We start from the raw sequence: 21,315 nt of genomic DNA, 5'->3' as shown, positions 1-21,315 counted from the left end.
AGGTTATGTTAAGTTTTCGTACAACTGTTATAAATTTCCTGTCACATTTTTTGTTGCTGATTTGGCTCTGTTGATTTCTATTGATGCTTCTTCTCTGTATTTGATATTTTAAATATTCTTTTGAATAATGTAATGTTTTGTTTACTTTAATGTTCTTTTACTTATTGAATGATTTGAGTTGGGAATGTTTTCCTTTTGCTCTGAGCTGGTGAGATTCACAGCTATTGATGATGTGTGGGTGGGTGATTAAAGTATCTATATTTACAATAATTCGGTAATTCCAAAATCACGATGGTAACGCTAAAAAAAAGTAAACAAGACACTGAAACAGCCGCGGCCGAGAAACTCCCACTTTCGGCGTCCGCGAATGTTAGCACAAAGCAGAAGACAAAACAACGGGAGAAAAGAAAACTTCCTCCTCCCGTGGGTGGGCGGAAAGGGGGGCGGTGTTCGCGAATTATTATCAATATTCAAAACCGGCGCCCGGGTTTTTGGGAAAGTTGGGCGCACCGGAGCAGGCTCATTAACACACTTTGGCGCAAGATTTACGATTCGTGATAAAAACCCGGCGCACCCCCGAAGAACAAACTAGCAAACAAGAGCAATAAAGACGATGGCGACGACGACGACGACGACGACGAGGACGAGAATGGAGAGGAGTCTGGTGTGGGAAACTGTAAAAAACACATTAAATTTATCGACAAAAATCATCATCGCAATATGCTTCGGCACACTTACGCTCCCTCCTCCTTCCTTCCCCCTTTTTCGTTCGCCTTACTTTGTCTTCTCTTAGCTTTCTCAGCGTTTCTCAGCTGTCGGTGTTCCGGTTGCGGCGTCGGGTATTGATTTTGGGACCGCTTTCCATTTAAGGAGCAGGGGGGCTGCAATTTTCCGATCGGCGTGATTTCCACCAGCCACCAGCTTACATTTACTGCGCCCCCCCCTCACCAGCAGCATCCCTTTCCGGTGTTGGTGGATCCTCAAGCAAGTGGCCCGATTCGGTGTATCATTCCCCATCGTTGTTTTGTTTTCTTTCGCTTATCTATTAATGGGGAAAATGGATAGATTTATACGCGGGCTAAGCGTGTTCAATTGCAAAGCGGTCTTAAAGATTGCTTAATTTACCATTTTCCGGTTTTCCACAAAATTGCCGTATGACGTTTAGAGCACTCAAGCCTAAACTTGTGTGATTTTCGCGTGCTTCCAAGATGCAGATGCGCTTCGGTCGGCAATCTCGAGCGCGTGCTGCAAATTGTGGTGCCGGTTCAATTATGTAGATTTAAGCCGCGAAAACCCCGGTGGTGGTTGGGGAAAAACCGAAGCGGCGCTGCTTAAAATTAGCCATCCACGGTAAATTGATCTCGAGCCCGAAAGAGAGAGAGAGAGAGAGAGTGAAGCGGGGACCGCAAAGTACGTAATGGACATGCACGCCCCGGAATGTAATGGAAAAGCAAAAAAAAAAATGAAATGAAAGTGCGAAAACAAAACAAGTGGAGCAGCGAGCGAACAACGCAGCCTGCGAGAGAGAGAGAGAGAGAGAGAGAGGAACTGTGGGGGAAAAGAACTTTTTTCGTATTTTAAATCCTTTTAGCCACCCGGAGCGAGCGCCGGCCCGATGGAAAAGCGGAGAAAAAAAAGACGCGGCTGGAAAAACTGACGCGTGTACACGGGGAGGGGGGGGGGAGAGGGATGAAAATGAACGCTGCAACGATTTAAACGGACAATGAAACGTGTTCGGAATAGCGATCAGGACGCCGGAGCGTCGGAAAACTGCGTGAGCCGGACTATATTACCTCGGTTTCGCCCGTGCGTTTTTCCCCCCGCGCCGTGCCTTTTTGTTCCGGTCTCTCGGTGGTCTCCTCCGCACACTTTGCTCATCTTTATTAGAATATTATTTTTTTCTGCTCTCCCTCTTTTTCGCCCACAGTTTTCCGTTTTTCGACATCGCTCAGGCTCGTTTTTCTAGCACGTGTTATTTAGTTTTTTTGCTTGTCAGACATCCGATTTTTTCGGCTTCGACGTTTTTTTTCGTAAAATGCGCGTTGCATTTATTTTCACTCGCTACTTTTTGTTTACTTTCTTCCTTTTTGTTCCCACCACTTCGTTCCTTCGTGCACATTTTCGCAGCAAGCGTAAAGCGTGTGCATCTCCTCTTCAGCCATTGCTCATCGGTCCCATCTGCTCCACCTCCCTTCCTCCCCCCCACCTACTCCCTGGGCCAGTTTTCCGCTTACTTTTAATGTCTCCTTCCGATAGCGGCCACTCGACACGAGCGTGCACCGACAGCTTACACAAATTTTCCCCACCCCCCCACGCTTTCCCACACACGCGGTGTTCGTGTTTCCCCACACTTGCAGCGCGTTCGGTTTTTTTTTCTTCTCTTCTTCCTACAAGCAACTTCATTTCGTCCCACGGCACACCGGGGGATGCTGTTTTTATATACATTTTCGTATTGTTGCCCGCCTAATTGCCTCGTTCATTTTACCTTCTTTTATGGTCGCAGCAGCATGCGGACAGTTTGCCTGTGTTCCCGTCCCCCGGGGTGGGTGGGGAGGGGAGGGAAGGCGTTCCGTCACCCAGGGACGGTTGCACAAAAAAAAAAGAAAACCGGTGAAGCTTTAACGTCACGGGACGACTTGTCCCGGGCTCAAACCGGGGCGCGTATGCGGTGTATTGGTTTGAAATCTTTCATTTTTCCATCCTTCTCCCCCTCCCCCACCCCCATTATAACGTATAACGTCACTTTTATAGCCCGAACGCCCAGCGTGGAGGAACCGGGGCTTTACGTGACACCGATTGCTGGGGGTTTATGGAAATGAAATGTGCCATGGTCCGGATGTGCTCGCACCATCCAAAACCTGAACCGAACGGCGTCCGTTTAAGCTCCCATGGCCATGGTTTGCGGCGAAGGATTGGCCACAGGACCAAACAAACACGTTCGGAAGAAATGTTGCGCTTGATCCCTACATCACACCTACCCGGGTTTTAGAAAAGAAGGTACACACTCTTTTTAAGCATATGAAATCATGAAAGACGCTAGAAAACAACAGGGAAATCACAAAAAGATACAAAATAATTGCAAGAAAATAACCAAATCAATCACAATACTTACACAATAGGATAACATGTTTGATTTCCTTCCAACTGTAAAGTTGGTAGTTCGATTGTCCAAAAGTGTTGAAAGAAAAAACAAAACAGACCTAAACAAGTAGCAAACATTCAAAAGTCGCTCAAAAATTGCACAAATTAGCGAAAAGGAACACTAGGAAAAAGATACATTTTGCCGCTTTTCGGATTCGATTTCGGATCTAGGAAGAAACAGGTCTAACTCGGTTCGTTTGTGATGGATGATAGGAGAGCTCATTTTATTTCCAAAATAATTATGTCACCCGTTTAGGAGCGTGGGTTGAGTGATACTATTATGAACACTAAACTATTCGTCCGTGAAGCGTGTTAAAAGTAAATGAAAACATTGCCAGAATCGAGGTTGTTTTGCGTAGAACCGGTTTGAAATAGGAAGAAGCGAGCAAATGTCCTTTTATGAAACGCGCCAGATGTGCCAAAAAAAAAAAAAAGTGAGTCCACACAAGATTAAATGCAAAAAGGTAATGCCATGTCGGGAAGACTCGTGCCATACGATCCTAATTGGCGCTTCACTTTAATTTAGTCGAGCTGGCGTTTTGATGATACGCCTTTGCTAATCCGGTGCAATTGCGAGCACGTTTAAAGTGTGGCTTCCGGGGGGGCGAGAGGGAGCAGCATATGGTCCCGAGCGGCAAATTACATGCAGCCGGGGCCGCGTCCGTGGCTGCGCTGTTCATATTTCAAGATAATCATCCGTCGGCGTACTACATCCGGTTCGTTTCCGGCGTGCTCCGGATTGTTTGGTGTGAACATATTAAACGGAAACGGGACACCCAACAAAAAGGGACGCGAACCGGCTTTCGGATTTAACACACACACACACACACCGACGCCCGCGTTGTGGCCGGGTCGTTTTTTGGGGGTTTTATTTTCCCCTCATCCCCCCCCACCCCCCTCCCCCGCCCGCCCATTTCCCATGCAGAAGACATTTGTTTGGCGAAAGGACAAGGATTTTGACTGGATGATCATGAATTTTAAATTATTTCATTTTTCCGATAGCAACCAAAGAGGGAGGGGGTGGGGGGGGGGAGGGAGGAGTGGAATGGGGAGAGGGAAAAACAAAGTGCCGAAACATTGCTGCCCCGGATCCGATCCATCGGCATCAGCCATCGGAAAGGCGTGCTTTTATCGGATATCGGCATTATGTAAGTGGAGAGCTAAACAAATTTATTTTGGCTAGCGGTTGTGCTCCCCCCCCCCCCCCACCCCCACCCCCTCCTCCCCCGCCCTCGCACGGTGACGAACATTGGGAGAAGCGTAGCGAAAAGCGGCGAAGAAAAAATCAACAAAATCAAAATCCACCCACTTACTCCACCCTCCCTCCCCGCTGGCGTCGCCAAGTTTTCCCATTCCGTCAAGTTTTATGCTCCAACCGCCCCTCCCCCCCCCCCCCCCCCCCCCTCCTCATGTTGCCTATCAAAACTTCATCTTTCTCCTCTAGGACGTGCTCGGTGTGTTTTTTTTCTTCTTTCAGTTCCCTCCTCCGCCGGAGGAGTTCCGGGCGGGAAAATAAATATTCAACACACGGATACAACTTAGGGAAAATTTTCGGGCTATTCCACCTCGTCCCCCCCGAATGCGCCCATCAGTATCGCAGATCGTTTGCAGAAATAATCCACCCGGGGAAAGCTGTGAACAAACACGCACACACACACACGCACGCACGCACGCACGCACACACAAGCACGTACACCAAGTGGAAAAGAATAGAAGGAAACCATGAGAGGTAGGGAATGAAGAAAAAAAAATTCTAAACCAAAACTAAACGAAAAACTCAACATTTTTCCTTCAAAGAAAGGGAACGGAAAATATGCAAACTATGGCAGTTCCCTTTCTTCCGGGGGCGCCCTGAGCTGAGGGGGACGGGGGGGGGGGGGGGGGGGGGGTTTCCCTTTCGACAGGTATGTTCGCGAAGGGTGGAGTAGGAGGGTTTGGTTTCCTTTGTTTTGGGCATGTGTAAAGCGCGCTTGCATCAAACGCAAAACTCTCGCGCGGGGAGGGACAGGGACCGGGAAAACCGTGTACCGCTGTTTGGAGCGAATGTGCTAGACAAGGGGGAGAAGGGTGGCGAGAGGGCCGGGGATAATTCTAGGCCATTTTCTAGCGGCGCAGGGGCCCTACGGAAAATTGTGGGGGGAAAATAAAACACCGAAACGGGAAACAACACCGAAATTCAGCAATCCGATAGCAATCACATCACACCAGCACACACACACACACACGGGCACGCACACAATGCGCCTTCTGGTGGAAAGTTTGCTCACAATCACGGTAATTGCATTGTAATGTATAGGAAAACAATTGATTTGATGTGTAGACAAGAAAAGGCCGTGCAATATCAGCGTGTTCCGTCGCAAAAAAAAACCCGAGCGCGATTCGATTTCCACCGGTGAACGAATGGGGGAAGGGGGGGGGGGGTTGGGGGTGGAGGTTACGAACAATCACGAGATGAAAGGCGATACGAGGCAAGATTAAACACGAGAGCCTTCGGGAATGAAGTTTTCAAATTTCTACCGATCAAACAAGTTACAAAAGCTGATTTGCGTTTAACTTTTCTGTCAACCCAAGCTTCCATCGGATTGTGTTGACAGTTTGTTCGAAGGTAAGCACAAAGTCCCTGAAAATTCAAGCATGCAATAACACTCTTTCATTCCCTATGTAGCTGAACAACTTTCCCCCCCATTTGTTTATGTACCTCCATTCAAAGACAAGTTTATGCTTTACGGAACGAAATAAAAACACGATAAGCCACCGAGGATGATCCAACTTTTTTTCGTAAAATCTAGGTTTACTTTACGGAGAGACAAATGATCAAACTGTCGGGTTAATAGAAGATCGATCATTACACTGTGAAAAACAGGTGGCAGGAAACATATTTTTTGTGAATGTGAAATCAGCTTTTCAAACAAGCCACACAACAATATAAGATGTAAGTAGAAGGATAAAAATATCCTTGAGTTTACTATACCCTAAGTTCGGGTATATTTAATGAGATGCTTTGGAGAAATATTATTGTAAAACAATCCTCAAGCTGAATTTACATTGTTAGTTTCACAGCTACTTGCAGTATCGTTCGATCCTATTTATATCTAACGAAAACACCACCAAAATGTAACAGCGATTGCAACATTGTCCGTCCTAGTGTGATAACGGTTTGATTTGAACGCCTGTCACTACGCCATCTCACCTGTCACTAAGCCTTCTCACCTCTCACTACGCCATCTCACCTGTCACTAAGCCTACTCACCTGTCACCGCCACTCTGTCAAAGTGACTTCCTCTGAAACCATGTGCTTTTACTAACCTACAAAGCTACTAACTTCTCACGTAAGTTTTACGTTCTTTTTATGTCTATCACGTCATTTTTACTTGCCGGAAGGACGTAATTGCCCCCTACCGTGTCCTGTTCATCAAATATTAAGGTATGTTACAAAAATACCCCAAGAGACCTACATGATTGAGTACACCTAACCTTCCTACACCTAATCCTCGCTTGATCTTCCTTTTTTTGGCATTCTTAGATGGTTCTGGCCCGCTCTTTGCGCCGATAGCACCTTTGCACATCGCCGAACAGCGTGATCATGGCCAGCGCCAGCCCGACCAGCGTCCAGATGAACACCCCACCGAGGCTCTTCGCATCGGGAAAGTCCGCATCGAGCCGCTCGTTTACTCGCCGGAAGCCGTCCGCCGCACTCGCCACCGGCTCGGCCGACTCGATGACGGCGAGAATGTTGATGTACTGCTCCTTGATCAGATAGTCCCAGAACTGCGCCTGATCGTTGCCGCTCGAGAAAGTCAGATTGCGCCACATCTGGTATAGCACGTCCTCGGCGTTCTTCATGTTCCGGAAGTAGTCATGTCAAGGGACTGGATGAGGTCAACGCAAACCAGCAGCTATCCTTCATCGTAAAGTTCCTGCGTGTGGGAAAGTCAGTGGAGTAATCGGAAACGAACACAGTGGAGGAGTTACAATAACTTAGGGAACCTGATCTCTTACCTTCTTGCATTGTAGGGCGAGAACTTGTCCAGCAACCGATGCGAAAGCGAGCCCCAAAGCTACAGCCAGTGGTCCATACAAATAGACGTACTTGCTGATGTTTTGCCGGTGATCATAAGATATCAATCTGGCCGATACCGATCGGTTTATGGCTTGCCGGAAGGTCTATGCAGATCAGCAGCTGGGATCCTTTGCGATGGTCCACAAATTTGACCGCCCGGATCTGGACAACAACGGCAGCAACACGTCCTTGGTACCCGTCACAAACGCTCCGCTGCGTGGAAAGCGAAACCGCCAGGCTCTTGACGTCGTCCGTGTGACTAAGTTTGCTGGACCTAAATGGTTACTTCAATCATTCTCGCCTCCTCCCGATCAACCTTCACTTCCTGAGTGCATGATGACAGACCGGTTGTTCTGTGACCTCTCCAATCTTCGATTTCCAGAGTGTGAACACCCCACCGAGGCTCTCCAGCGTGGTGCCCTCGCTGTCGTCCGTGTTCGGGCACTGGCCGCGCGCCGAGTTATTCCAGAACTTTGTCGTGAGCGACTCGAGGAAGTGCTCCTGCAGCTCCAGTATGAAGTAGCTCAGAGCTTCCTGCAGATGGCTGCCCTACTATCCCGTACGGTTGCTCGGCAAACACCTCGCCCACCTCGGTGAAGTTGCAGTTGCGCAGAATCTCGTACTTGATCTCGGCCGAATCGTGGATGAAGGCAAAGTCCGCATCGAGCCGCTCGTTTACTCGCCGGAAGCCGTCCGCCGCACTCGATGGCGAGAATGTTGATGTACTGCTCCTTGATCAGATAGTCCCAGGACTGCGCCTGATCGTTGCCGCTCGAGAACGTCAGATTGCGCCATATCTGGTATAGCACGTCCTCGGCGTTCTTCATGTTCCGGAAGTAGTCATGTCAAGGGACTGGATGAGGTCAACGCGAACCAGCAGCTTTCCTTCAGGGCGTACTGTAGGGCGAGAACTTGTCCAGCAACCGATGCGAAAGCGAGCCCTACAACTACAGCCAGTGGTCCATACAAATAGACGTACTTGCTGATGTGTTGCAGGTGACCACAGGATATCAGTGTGGCCGATACCGATCGGTTTATGGCTGGCCGGCAAGTCGATGCAGATCAACAGCTGGGATCCTTTGCGATGGGCTACAAATTTGACCGCCCGGATCTGGATCACCTTCAAGCGGAGAGCGTCGTCAAAGAGAAACAACGGCAGCAACTCGTCCTTGGTTTGGGGCCCGTCACAAACGCTCCGCTGCGTGGCAAGCGAAACCGCCAGCCTCGTGACGTCGTCCGTGTGACTAAGTTTGCTGGACCTAAATGGTTACTTCAATCATCCTCGCCTCCTTCCGATCAACCTCCACTTCCTGAGTGCATGATGACAGACCGGTTTTTCTGTGACCTCTCCAACAGAGCCTCGTTGATCCCGCGCCTCTTCTCGGTCTTCAGGAGGCCAAAGATTCCTTAGAAAACTAGCTATTTTCCTTCGGAAATGTGGGGCCGCAAACTTCCGGATTAGCTTGTGGTGCTACGCGTGTGTTAGTTCAGTGTAGACGACGTAAGATGTTATTGGGAAAGGATTCCTATGTCCTTTCGATCGCCGTCGTCCTCCAAACAGCCAAATTGACTTGCGAGTGCGACGTCGGCGAAGTAAACTACATCGAAAATCGGCACTGTTCAACAAATATTAAGGTACGTAAGAAAAAATACCACTAAAGACATCTATGATTGTATACACCTAATCTTCTGACATTAATCCTTGCTCGATCTTCCTTTTTAGGCGGTCTAAGGTGGTTCGAATGTCAAAGCGAGTCCCAAAACTACAGCCGGTGGTCCGTGCCATTGGTGACAAATACGCGTACTTGCTGGTGCGTTGCCGGTAACCACAGGATATCAGTGTGGCCGATACCGATCGGTTTATGGCCAACCGGAAAGTCCATGCAGATCAACAGCTGGAATCCTTTGCGATGGGTCACAAATTTGACCGCCCGGATCTGGACCACCTTCAAGCGGAGAGCGTCGTCAATGAGAAACAACGGCAGCAACACGTCCTTGGTGCCCGTCACAAACGCTCCGCTGCGTGGCAAGCGAAACCGCCAGGCTCTTGACGTCGTCCGTGTGACCAAGTTCGCTGGATCTAAATAGTTACTTCAATCATCCTCGCCTCCTTCCGATCAACCACCACTTCCTGAGTGCATGATGACAGACCGGTTTTTCTGTGACCTCTCCAATCTTCGATTTCTAGTGTGTGTGTGTGTAGTTCGAGGCTTAATGGAACAGAGCCCCGTTGATCCCGCGCCTCTTCTCGCCAAAGGGGGCCAAAGATTCCTTAGGAAACAAGCTATTTTCCTTCCGAAATGTGTGCCAGCAAACTTCCGGATTAGCTTGTGGTGCTACGCGTGTATTAGTTCAGTGTAGACGACGTAAGATGTTGTCGGGAAGGGATACCAATGTCCTTTCGATCCCCGTCGTCCTCCAAACAGCCAAAGGTGACTTGCGAGTGCGACGTCGGTGAGGTAAAACACGTCGAAAATCGGTACGGCGCGTGTGCAGCCGTTTTACGTACGATTATTACCACGCGCGGTCAAAACCAATTGTTTTAGAATAGTAGATTTACTTGTCCTAACTTTAATCTTCGCGAAAGAAAAGAAAATTGCTATCAGCTTCGTTTGCATTTCGTTTCCTGTGAGTAAAGTGTAGTTTAAGTGTGTTGCGAGTAAATTAACGGGTTCCAATTGTATTTAGACATGTTCTATTGCGGATTTTAGTACTGTAAGAACTGCATTTTGTACGTGCGGACAAGAACATGCAGTTTTACTAGTTGTCTATAAACAAATGTTATCAAAACCGATTATATAGGCCATAAGAAGGCGAATCGCAAGACTGTAGAGGCTAAATGCAGTAGTTCTTACACATTTTTGTATGTTTACACGCTCGTGATTGATTTGAAGAATAAATAAAGTCTTAAATAAGGTTATACTAAAGAATTTTAACCCTTTTTGTCGACTTATTATTGCGTATTATCCGAAAATATCTGTAAACCAACTTTAAATTATCCGAAAAGCGTTATTTTGGTAAGTAAAACAACTTTTAGTAATCCGAAAATATTGCATTTTATGCAAAAAGATTTATTTAGGTAAGTTTAACAGTTTTTAATTATCCGAAAACAGTATAAAAAGCTTCAATTTATCCGAAAAGAATGAGTTAGGTAAGTTAAACTACTTTAAATCCATCACTTTTGGTAAAAAAATGGAAATTTGCATCCCCAAAAATCGGCCCAAAAGTACCAGTTTATGCTGAAAAATCGATAAAAATTTTGCTCCTGTTACCTCCTGAAAATCCTGCGCTCCTGTTAAAAAAGTTGAAATTTTCATCCTCAAAAACCGGCCCAAAAGTACCAGGCTAGGTCGAAAAATCGATAAAAATTTTGCTCCTGCTACCTCCTGAAAATCCTGCGCTCCTGTTACAAAAGTTGAAATTTTCATCCTCAAAAACCGGCCCAAAAGTACCAGGCTAGGTCGAAAAATCGATAAAAATTTTGCTCCTGCTACCTCCTGAAAATCCTGCGCTCCTGTTACAAAAGTTGAAATTTTCAGGTCGAAAATTGTCGGGCCCGGTCGGGTTTGGGCCCCAAAAACCGTCAAAAACCGGCTTTTTGGCCGAAAAGTAACAGGAGCGAAGGATTACCAGTTTCGTAGGAGGTAGCACAAAATTTAAACCGGTTCGGCCGAACCGGTTGGCGGGAAACAGGTGACAGTTGGCGGTTCGGCCGAAACGGTTGACCGGTTATCCTAAGCGGTTGACAGGTGACAGCTGTCAGCTGACAGTTGTCAATTGAACCGGAGAGACGGTTTTCGCGCTAAAAAATGCAATTTTGGACCAAAAAATCTGATTTTTTCAGGATTTTGTCGGAAAAAAAGCCTGAAATTTGTGGTAATATTTTAGTTTAATTAAAAGTTATTTAACTTACTTAAAAATAACTCTTTTTAAGGTGATTAAAAGTTGTTTTACTTACCAAAATAACGCTTTTCGGACAATTAAAAGCTTACTTACCTCATTTCCAGACATTTTCGGATAATACGCAATAAAAAGTCGACAAAAAGGGTTAAAATTCTTTAGTATAACCTTATTTAAGACTTTATTTATTCTTCAAATCAATCACGAGCGTGTAAACATACAAAAATGTGGAATAACAACTGCATTTAGCCTCTAAAACCTTGTAATTGGTCTTCTTATGGCCTATATAATCGGTTTTGATAACATTTGTTTATAAACAACTAGTAAAACTGCATGTTCTTGTCCGCACGTACAAAATGCAGTTCTTACAGTACTAAAATTCGCAATAGAACATGTCTAAATTCAATTGGAACCCGTTAATTTACTCGCAACACACTTAAACTACACTTTACTCACAGGAAACGACATGCAAACGAAGCTGATAGCTGTTTTCTTTTCTTTCGCGAAGAGTACAGTAAGGATAAGTAACTTTATTATTCTAAAACAATTGGTTTTGACCGCGTGTGGTAATAATCGTACGTAAAACGTCTGCACACGCGCCGTACCGATGTTTGACGTGTTTTACCTCACCGACGTCGCACTCGCAAGTCACCCTTGGCTGTTTGGAGGACAACGGCGATCGAAAGGACATTGGTATCCCTTCCCGACAACATCTTACGTCGTCTACACTGAACTAACACACGCGTAGCACCACAAGCTAATCCGGAAGTTTGCGGCCCCACATTTCCGAAGGAAAATAGCTTGTTTCCTAAGGAATCTTTGGCCCCCTTTGGCGAGAAGAGGCGCGGGATCAACGGGGCTCTGTTCCATTAAGCCTCGAACTACACACACACACTAGAAATCGAAGATTGGAGAGGTCACAGAACAACCGGTCTGTCATCATGCACTCAGGAAGTGGTGGTTGATCGGAAGGAGGCGAGGATGATTGAAGTAACTATTTGGATCCAGCGAACTTTGTCACACGGACGACGTCAAGAGCCTGGCGGTTTTGCTTGCCACGCAGCGGAGCGTTTGTGACGGGCACCAAGGACGTGTTGCTGTCGTTGTTTCTTATTGACGACGCTCTCCGCTCGTAGGTGGTCCAGATCCGGGCGGTCAAATTTGTGACCCATCGCTGTTTTCTTTTCTTTCGCGAAGAGTAAAGCTAGGACAAGTAACTTTATTATTCTAAATTGGTTTTGACCGCGCGTGGTAATAATCGTACGTAAAACGTCTGCACACGCGCCGTACCGATGTTTGATGTGTTTTACCTCACCGACGTCGCACTCGCAAGTCACCCTTGGCTGTTTGGAGGACAACGGCGATCGAAAGGACATTGGTATCCCTTCCCGACAACATCTTACGTCGTCTACACTGAACTAACACACGCGTAGCACCACAAGCTAATCCGGAAGTTTGCTGGCACACATTTCCGAAGGAAAATAGTTAGTTTCCTAAAGAATCTTTGGCCCCCTTTGGCGAGAAGAGGCGCGGGATCAACGGGGCTCTGTTCCATTAAGCCTCGAACTACACACACACACTAGAAATCGAAGATTGGAGAGGTCACAGAACAACCGGTCTGTCATCATGCACTCAGGAAGTGAAGGTTGATCGGAAGGAGGCGAGGATGATTGAAGTAACTATTTGGATCCAGCGAACTTTGTCACACGGACGACGTCAAGAGCCTGGCGGTTTCGCTTGCCACGCAGCGGAGCGTTTGTGACGGGCACCAAGGACGTGTTGCTGCCGTTGTTTCTCATTGACGACGCTCTCCGCTTGAAGGTGATCCAGATCCGGGCGGTCACATTTATAGCCCATCGCAAAGGATTCCAGCTGTTGATCTGCATGGACTTTCCGGCTAGCCATAAACCGATCGGTATCGGCCACACTGATATCCTGTGATCACCGGCAACACATCAGCAAGTACGTCTATTTGTATGGACCACTGGCTGTAGTTGTGGGGCTCGCTTTCGCATCGGTTGCTGGACAAGTTCTCGCCCTACAGTGCAAGAATCAACAAGGCCGCCTATCCGTACGAGTGTCGGTAAGAGATCAGGTTCCCTAAGATGTAACTTCTCCACTGTGTTCATTTCCGATTACTCCACTGACTTTCCCACACGCAGGAACTTTACGATGAAGGAAAGCTGCTGGTTCGCGTTGACCTCGTCCAGTCCCTTGACATGACTACTTCCGGAACATGAAGAACGCCGAGGACGTGCTGTACCAGGCGCAATCTGACGTTCTGGAGCGGCAACGATCAGGCGCAGTTCTGGGACTATCTGATCAAGGAGCAGTACATCAACATTCTCGCCGCCATCGAGTGCGGCGGACGGCTTCCGGCGGGTACACGAGCGTCTCTTTGCCTTCATCCACGATTCGGCCGAGATCAAGTACGAGATTCTGCGTGGTGATGATGCTCCGAAGGCACTCCCCGGGCGAACTCTGGTCGCTGCCTACTGGTTGTTCGTGGTGTTCATGCTCGCGACGTTTACCGTAAACCTGGACGCGTTCCTCACGGTGGAGCGCATGCAAACACCGGTCAAGTCCCTTGAGCTACTGTCGCGCCAGAACCGCATCAAGTACACGGTCGTGCAGAACTCGGACACACATGAATACTTACGCAACATGAAGAACGACGAGGACGTGCTGTACCAGATATGGCGCAATCTGACGTTCTCGAGCGGCAACGATCAGGCGCAGTTCTGATCATTCTCGCCGCCATCGAGTGCGGCGGACGGCTTCCGGCGAGTAAACGAGCGTCTCAATGCGGACTTCGCCTTCATCCACGATTCGGCCGAGATCAAGTACGAGATTCTGCGTGGTGATGAAGCTCCGCAGGCACTCCCCGGGCGAACTCTGGTCGCTGCCTACTGGCTGTTCGTGGTGCTCATGCTCGCGACGTTTACCGCAAACCTGGCCGCGTTCCTCACGGTGGAGCGCATGCAAACACCGGTCCAGTACCGCATCAAGTACACGGTCGTGCAGAACTCGGACACACATGAATACTTCCGCAACATGAAGAACGCCGAGGACGTGCTGTACCAGATATGGCGCAATCTGACGCTCTCGAGCGGCAACGATCAGGTGCAGTTCTGGAACTATCTGATCAAGGAGCAGTACATCAACATTCTCGCCGCCATCGAGTGCGGCGGACGGCTTCCGGCGAGTAAACGAGCGTCTCTTTGCCTTCATTCACGATTCGGCCGAGATCAAGTACGAGATTCTGCGTGGTGATGAAGCTCCGAAGGCACTCTCCGGGCGAACTCTGGTCGCTGCCTACTGGCTGTTCGTGGTGCTCATGCTCGCGACGTTTACCGTAAACCTGGCCGCGTTCCTCACGGTGGAGCGCATGCAAACACCGGTCAAGTCCCTAGAGCAACTGTCGCGCCAGAACCGCATCAAGTACACGGTCGTGCAGAACTCGGACACACATGAATACTTACGCAACATGAAGAACGACGAGGACGTGCTGTACCAGATGTGGCGCAATCTGACGCTCTCGAGCGGCAACGATCCGGCGCAGTACCGCGTCTGGGACTATCTGATCAAGGAGCAGAACATCAACATTCTCACCGTCATCGAGTCGGCCGAGCCGGTGGCAAGTGCGGCGGACGGCTTCCGGCGGGTAAACGAGCGGCTCGATGCGGACTTTCCCGATGCGGAGAGCCTCGGTGGGGCGTTCATCGCGACGCTGGTCGGGCTGGCGCTGGCCATGATCACGCTGTTCGGCGATGTGCAAAGGTGCTATAGGCGCAAAGAGCGGGTCAGAACCATCTAAGAATGCCAAAAAAGGAAGATCGAGCGAGGATTAGGTGTAGGAAGGTTAGGTGTACTCAATCATGTAGGTCTCTTGGGGTATTTTTGTAACATACCTTAATATTTGATGAACAGGACACGGTAGGGGGCAATAACGTCCTTCCGGCAAGTAAAAATGACGTGATAGACATAAAAAGAACGTAAAACTTACGTGAGAAGTTAGTAGCTTTGTAGGTTAGTAAAAGCACATGGTTTCAGAGGAAGTCACTTTGACAGAGTGGCGGTGACAGGTGAGTAGGCTTAGTGACAGGTGAGATGGCGTAGTGAGAGGTGAGAAGGCTTAGTGACAGGTGAGATGGCGTAGTGACAGGTGTTCAAATCAAACCGTTATCACACTAGGACGGACAATGTTGCAATCGCTGTTACATTTTGGTGGTGTTTTCGTTAGATATAAATAGGATCGAACGATACTGCAAGTAGCTGTGAAACTAACAATGTAAACTCAGCTTTTGGATTGTTTTACAATAATATTTCTCCGAAGCATCTCATTAAATATACCCAAACTTAGGGTATAGTAAACTCAAGGATATTTTTATCCTTCTACTAACATCTTATATTGTTGTGAGGCTTGTTTGAAAAGCTGATTTCACATTCACTTTGCGCAAGTGTTACGAGCTTCCGAGCGCCGCAGGTATTAATTAGGGAAATAATTGTACAAGTACGGTCGATTTAAGAGGCACTAACGGAGCAAATCCTTGTGTTACATAGGTAATTAAATAAAAACTTTACTTGGAGTATGCCTTGGTGATTCCCCTTTGCTTCCTCGTCGGAGTTGTGACCCCAAGCTTAGGGAAAATTGTTAAGGATCATTGCCTAGTCAAGCGTGGATGGATTTCAATTGATTTGGATAACGTGTATGCTTTTTAAAGTAACTGGAACTGTGTAGATAACCGCTGGTTGAAAGAAAGTTTGCTTTTGTTGATGTTTGTGAAGTGTTATTTGGATTTGGTCTCGAGAGGTTGGCAGCTTGCTAGTGAATGTATGTCTACACGGTAGTAAAACTTTAGTAGCTTCAACTCTTGTGGCCAAGAAAAGAATAAACCTGTTTGAACAATAAAATAATATTCATACAAACACACACAAATAGTGTCGCAGCGCGTCGAAGGTTTGCAAACGAGCTGAGGGGCCGCAAAACAAATGGCAAACGGCACGAACCGCCGGACCGGAATAGGAATGTCCAGGGCGAAAAAAAAAAATAGAGAAAACCCGATTGCATGTTGAATGGAACAAAACCACCCATTCCGAACCCGACCGGACCACTGACCACGCGCTCCTCCTTTCGGAAAACCCGTTTCCGTCTCTAAACTATCATAAATTGCGGTATCTGCCACTGCCGCCACCCCCTGTTTCCGCCACCCTTTTCCTCGGGCAGTTGCACCGCAATGGAGAATAAAATCAAACCGTGATCGTGTTACGGTTACGGACGGAGATGTTCGGGTTGGGGGATTTTTTGTTTGTTTCGGTTTGGGGCGATGTGCAACAGCAATTCCCCGGGACTCGGAGCCAACGGGAATGACCGCAGAGGGGTGAGGGGGGCGGGCTTACCCTATTGGAACGCACAATTAAAACGAGGGCACCGCCCACATTTTCCACCCATCGCGTCCCACGCGCGTCGGCGTTAATGAGCGGAAAAGCGCCATCAAACTCCCTCCCTCTCTCTCTCTCTCTCCTTCCTCTCGAGTGTCGTATCAATTAAACAAACTGGATGTACCTGCGACGGGTTTTTTCCGCTTCTTCTTTGTGTTTCGGTTGATTTGTGCAGCGGGCCTCGGCATTTTCACCTTCCACAAAACACGCACACACGCTTCATCGCAATCGAATCGTCATTCGACGAGGACGAGAGCACGCCTAAAACTGACCACCGCGGTACAAAGCCCGTTAAGGGCTGAACGTCGTTCGTCATTGCAAACACCATCCGGACGCACGCCCGGCTCAAAGTCACCTATTTTAAACTGATTCTGCACGAGCGTGTGGTTGTGTGTGCATTAACCGAACAGAAAGAAGAAAAAAAAGAAACATCGGCCCCGGGGGGACAAGGTTAAGCTCTCTGCTCCTCCCCTCGTCGACTTGCCCGTCCGGAATTGGATGAGTGAGCAAATTGGATGCCAAATTAATAGCCCGGAAAATGGGGGGAAAAAGCTAACTAAATCTGGCTCAGCGTGTCCCGCGCGTGCCCGGTGGAAACATTCGTCTGCCGTCTCTGACAAAAGCCACTAGCAAAACAAAATAAAAAGAAAACTGAAACGAAAAGAAACAAACTGCAGTGAGTCCCGTGGAGTTCGAACGTTTTAAAAGGTTTTCACGTACGACAAGCCATCAAATGCACATCAGGCGACGCACGGTGATGGAAGTTTCGCTTGGCGAACGAATGAATTAAAATACCTCACCTGATGGTCGCAGGGACGATGATGAAGATGACGATAATGATGGTTATGACGATGGCCGGCTGACTTGTCTCGGTCCTATCGGGAATAAATCTTTACGCGCAGCCGAACAACACCACACACCAAGGGCTCTGATTACAAGTTGAGGTGTGGGGGTGTGTAAGAAAGAGAGAGAAAGAGAGAGAGGGGGTGTCCTTGATGAAGCGGGAGTGTCAACAAACATCGCCAAATCACGCCATCGCGAAAGAGAAAGCCATTACGCCAAGTCGTTAGGTTTTCGGTGGTTACCGACGGACGAAGGAGGGAAGAAGGGAAAGGGATCCATTGCGTCGTTGCGCTGACGATCGCTCACCAGCCAACCGCAACCCCTACCTCCCATCCCATCCACCTTCCTTCCTTTTCCAACACCTTTTCGTTTCGTTTCGTTCCCAGAAAAAAAAAACAGCCTGGAAAGACAGAGGTTCACCAACGCCGAAATTGTTCTGAGAAAGATGAAAATAGCAAAGGAAAACTTCAATCCTGCTGTTTATCACAAACCGTTTGAACAACTGAGAATTACAATTACCTGCTTTATTGTATTGAAACATGGTTTTTAGTCTTGCTGCATTAGGACATGATTGGTTTCAATCAATCGATGCTGTCACGAAGGGATACTAGGTAGGATTGACACCGTTGACATTTGTCAACACGCCGTTACGCCGTTACGCCGATTAGGACCAAAGGTAGGCTCCTATTCAAGTTGTAAATTGGTGAAATAAAGTACTAAATTTGTGACGCATCCACAAGCGACCAAAATTTACCGCTTTTTTTCTAAACCCATTTACAACAGATGCCATTTTACGAAAAGTGTATAAAATAAAGTGTTAAATGAACCAAAAAGGGGAAACATAGCACAACACTTTGATGTACGTACGAATGAGACGCGCATTTTCGCGGTTGAGCTCCACTGGCCGTATGGAAAATCGTGTGAGTTTTGGGTGGAGAAAACAGAGGGAAAACTGTACCACAGGCTACCGTCGAAATGCCCTGCATATTCGAAAGCGCCACCATTCATTAAAACTGCCGAAAAACGGACGACGGCCCGCCAACGCCAAGGCTTCTGAGTCCGGGTTTTTTTTTCCCCGTTCAGCGTGCGTTTTCATCTCCCCCTGCGCCATGCCCCCTCTTCCCTCCGCAGGTGGGTAAGAAAATGGCCAGCAAAAATAAAAATCAAACCCACGTCGGTAAACAACGGTTGCGAAAACGGCACGTTTTCGGCGGCGAAAGGAGCGACAAGGAAAGTGAAGTGACGGCTAAAAAAAAATGAAAAAATGAGAACCGACCGAAAACAGCTGAAAACAATCAAAGAGCGGAAAATAAAACGGAGCATGTTTTTTGGTTTTGTTTTTAAGGCTTTTGGCTCGCCCTTCTGTGTTGCCTGGTGCTGACCTTCCGCCTTCGGGGCGAAAAGAAGTGTCCTCTTGGAGAGATTGGGCACAGGGCTTAGTAGCGGTGTGTGCTGGCATTTTTTTACTACCGGTGGTTGGCTGTTCTTTCGTATATACATGTATAAATTTAAGTGAGTTTTTCGTCGCGTGAGTAAACCCATCTCGGGGCGACGCAAAGAGGGAGAAAAACGCGAAAATCACATTGTCCTTCTCCGCCGACCCGTAACAGTAACGGGGGCGGAAGCCACAACGGAACGGCTGGGCGGCGCAGGTGGCGGTGATTGGGGGGGGGGGGGGGGGGAAATAAAATTAAAGGAAAAACAGCCGAAAAATCTCTCGCGCGAGCGTAAACCGTGGGAATATCGCTTCGGTGGCATTTTAGACTGGAGTACCATAAAGTAATTAACGTGGTGATAATTAAGTTTTGCCCTCCAGGCTCCACCGGTAACACCGCCAACATCCTCCCCCCCCCCCCCCCCCTCTCTCCGTTTACCGCAAACAGCGTCGGACGCGGCCGGAAGGAAGGGAAAACCAAAAACACAAAAAAAAGATATATAGAGCGAGAGCACGCCATCCAGGCTCGTCAACCGGCACGGGACCGGCTGGATCGGCCATTAAGTTAGGAATCACACCGTCAAAGTCCCCCCCCCTCCCCCCGTGTTGACTGTTGATCGATGAAAAGGATACCGGGAAAAAAAACCCGGCCCCCTCCAGCCCGCGGGGGTTTTCCGCTTGCACGGACATTACGCTTTTATCGCCCACACACACCCATACACACTTTTTGCTCTCCTTTTTCCCAATTTGTCGCCTAGGGCGTCCGGGTGCCAACACCTGCTCGACGTCGACAACGACGACGACTATTACCGATCGCAACCAAGTTGGGGCCTCCATTCGAGTGGAGAGGGGGTGGGAAATTCGGAACGAGTCGATCATTGATGCGTTGGTGCTTTGATGTCATTATACTTTTTTTTTTCATCGCAGGTAAATAGGGCACATTGTGGTTCGTACTCTGACCCCAAAAAAAGCGTGCTACTGTGGAGAGCGAATACGAAACGGTTCAACATCACTGATGAACTCATTTACAAGTCGATATTTTCATCTCCAACCGCAATTAAATATTTCGAAACGCACTCAGACGGTCGTTGCTTTCTGTCTCAGTTTGACAGTTGCATATGCGTTACGCTTGTTAAGCGCAAGGACGCGTTCCCGTTGTTGCAAAACTTTGCATTCAAAATTGTTAAAATGCATATTCTTGCAATTTTTCCCCTTTTTCCAACAAAAGGACGATGATCGATTCCAACAGAAGGACTCGTTCTGTTGGACGTACCGTTAGCGATCCTTGTAATCTAACACCGGACTTATTGTCACCTGTTACGTTTGCAAAACAAACTGCATCACTGTTAGTAAACAAAGCTTGTTTACACCTACAATGGATGAAATTGTGTCCCGGATTTTTCCTACTGCATTGTATTGTTGCTCTTCCTGTGATCTGTAGTGGAAAACTGTGGAAAATGAGATTCTGCAAACGAAAAGAAATGAAATCCCTTTTAACGAACGAAACTTTCTGTTCCACATAAAGCACTCCTTATCTTAAAGCCGTACTTGTTCGAATGCCTCGCGAAGACGGTACGACCACACGGAGGGGGAGAAGTTTCTTAAAAGGCCGCCCAACGCAATAGACGAAAATGGCTTGGAAATGCGCGGCGAGGCTGGCTGGTTGTGAGCTTAGCGGTAGCAATTAAAATTAGTTCATCAAACAGCTTCATTCATTCATCGTCGAACGGCAGCAAGAAGGTGCATCCGTTGCACCTTCGACGCGCTCCAGAAGCGGTTCGCAGAAAGGAAAACTTTTCCCCAGCCCTGGACTGCCGCGACCCCCCCTATCCTCCCTTCCCTTTCGCTCGGTCGCACTCTGTTTTTCTTTGCCCGAGGTGCAAGCGACTTTAGTACCAATTTTCCCGCTTTTACATTTCGCTGCAGCTATATTAATCATCACCGTGCCCGTCATAAGCCTCCGGTCCAACCTCCCTACCTTCCTTCCCTACCCCCTCATCGCCTCCCTTTTGCACTGTCCGTCTTCGAGAGCGTCAAAGTTTTCGGAAAACTGATTAACGTCGCACGACATAATTATGAAAATAACCGTCTTTTCATTGCTGACGAGTGCAAGTGAATATTCTCTACGTCAAACGCTATCATCCGCCCCATGCCTGGCTAGCGGGGCACCCTCCCAGGGTCACAAACCCTCCCCCATCGTTTCCCGTCTGGCCGTCGGTCCTACCGTTGACTGCTACGATTGATCATAACTGAATCCGGGTCCGAGTAGCTCCGGACATAATTCCACCCTTCTGCTGGTGGTGGGTGCGTTAGCAACTCTTGAAAGACATTCAATTTAAATTTGCCAGCTGAGCAAAACGCTGCGTCGCGTTGCGTCGCGCCACTTTTCCGCCCGCTGCCCCAACCCATTCCAACGAGCCACCGCGGGTTCAGTCAATAATAACGACGGGGTATGAATAAAGCCAATTACTCAGCCGAGTTCGCGGGTTGGATG

At 48.1% G+C, this 21,315-nt stretch overlaps 1 protein-coding gene and 1 pseudogene across 1 annotated transcript; one reads left to right on the top strand and one right to left on the bottom strand.

Annotated features, from left to right (window-relative positions):
- Nucleotides 1-6,660: 6,660 nt before the first annotated feature.
- LOC131290454 (ionotropic receptor 25a-like) lies at nucleotides 6,661-11,212 on the bottom strand (annotated as a pseudogene).
- A 1,555-nt stretch (nucleotides 11,213-12,767) lies between these two features.
- LOC131290451 (ionotropic receptor 25a-like) lies at nucleotides 12,768-14,918 on the top strand. The gene is made up of 5 exons (XM_058319601.1): nucleotides 12,768-12,776; nucleotides 13,096-13,184; nucleotides 13,264-13,310; nucleotides 13,971-13,979; nucleotides 14,368-14,918. Exons 1-5 carry the CDS (start codon nucleotides 12,768-12,770, stop codon nucleotides 14,916-14,918), a joined length of 705 nt encoding a protein of 234 aa, XP_058175584.1.
- The last annotated feature ends 6,397 nt before the right edge of the window (nucleotides 14,919-21,315 follow it).

This window comes from Anopheles ziemanni, chromosome X (genome assembly GCF_943734765.1).
Source record: "Anopheles ziemanni chromosome X, idAnoZiCoDA_A2_x.2, whole genome shotgun sequence".
NCBI lineage: Eukaryota > Metazoa > Arthropoda > Insecta > Diptera > Culicidae > Anopheles > Anopheles ziemanni.
This window is presented reverse-complemented; position numbering and strand designations above follow the sequence as displayed.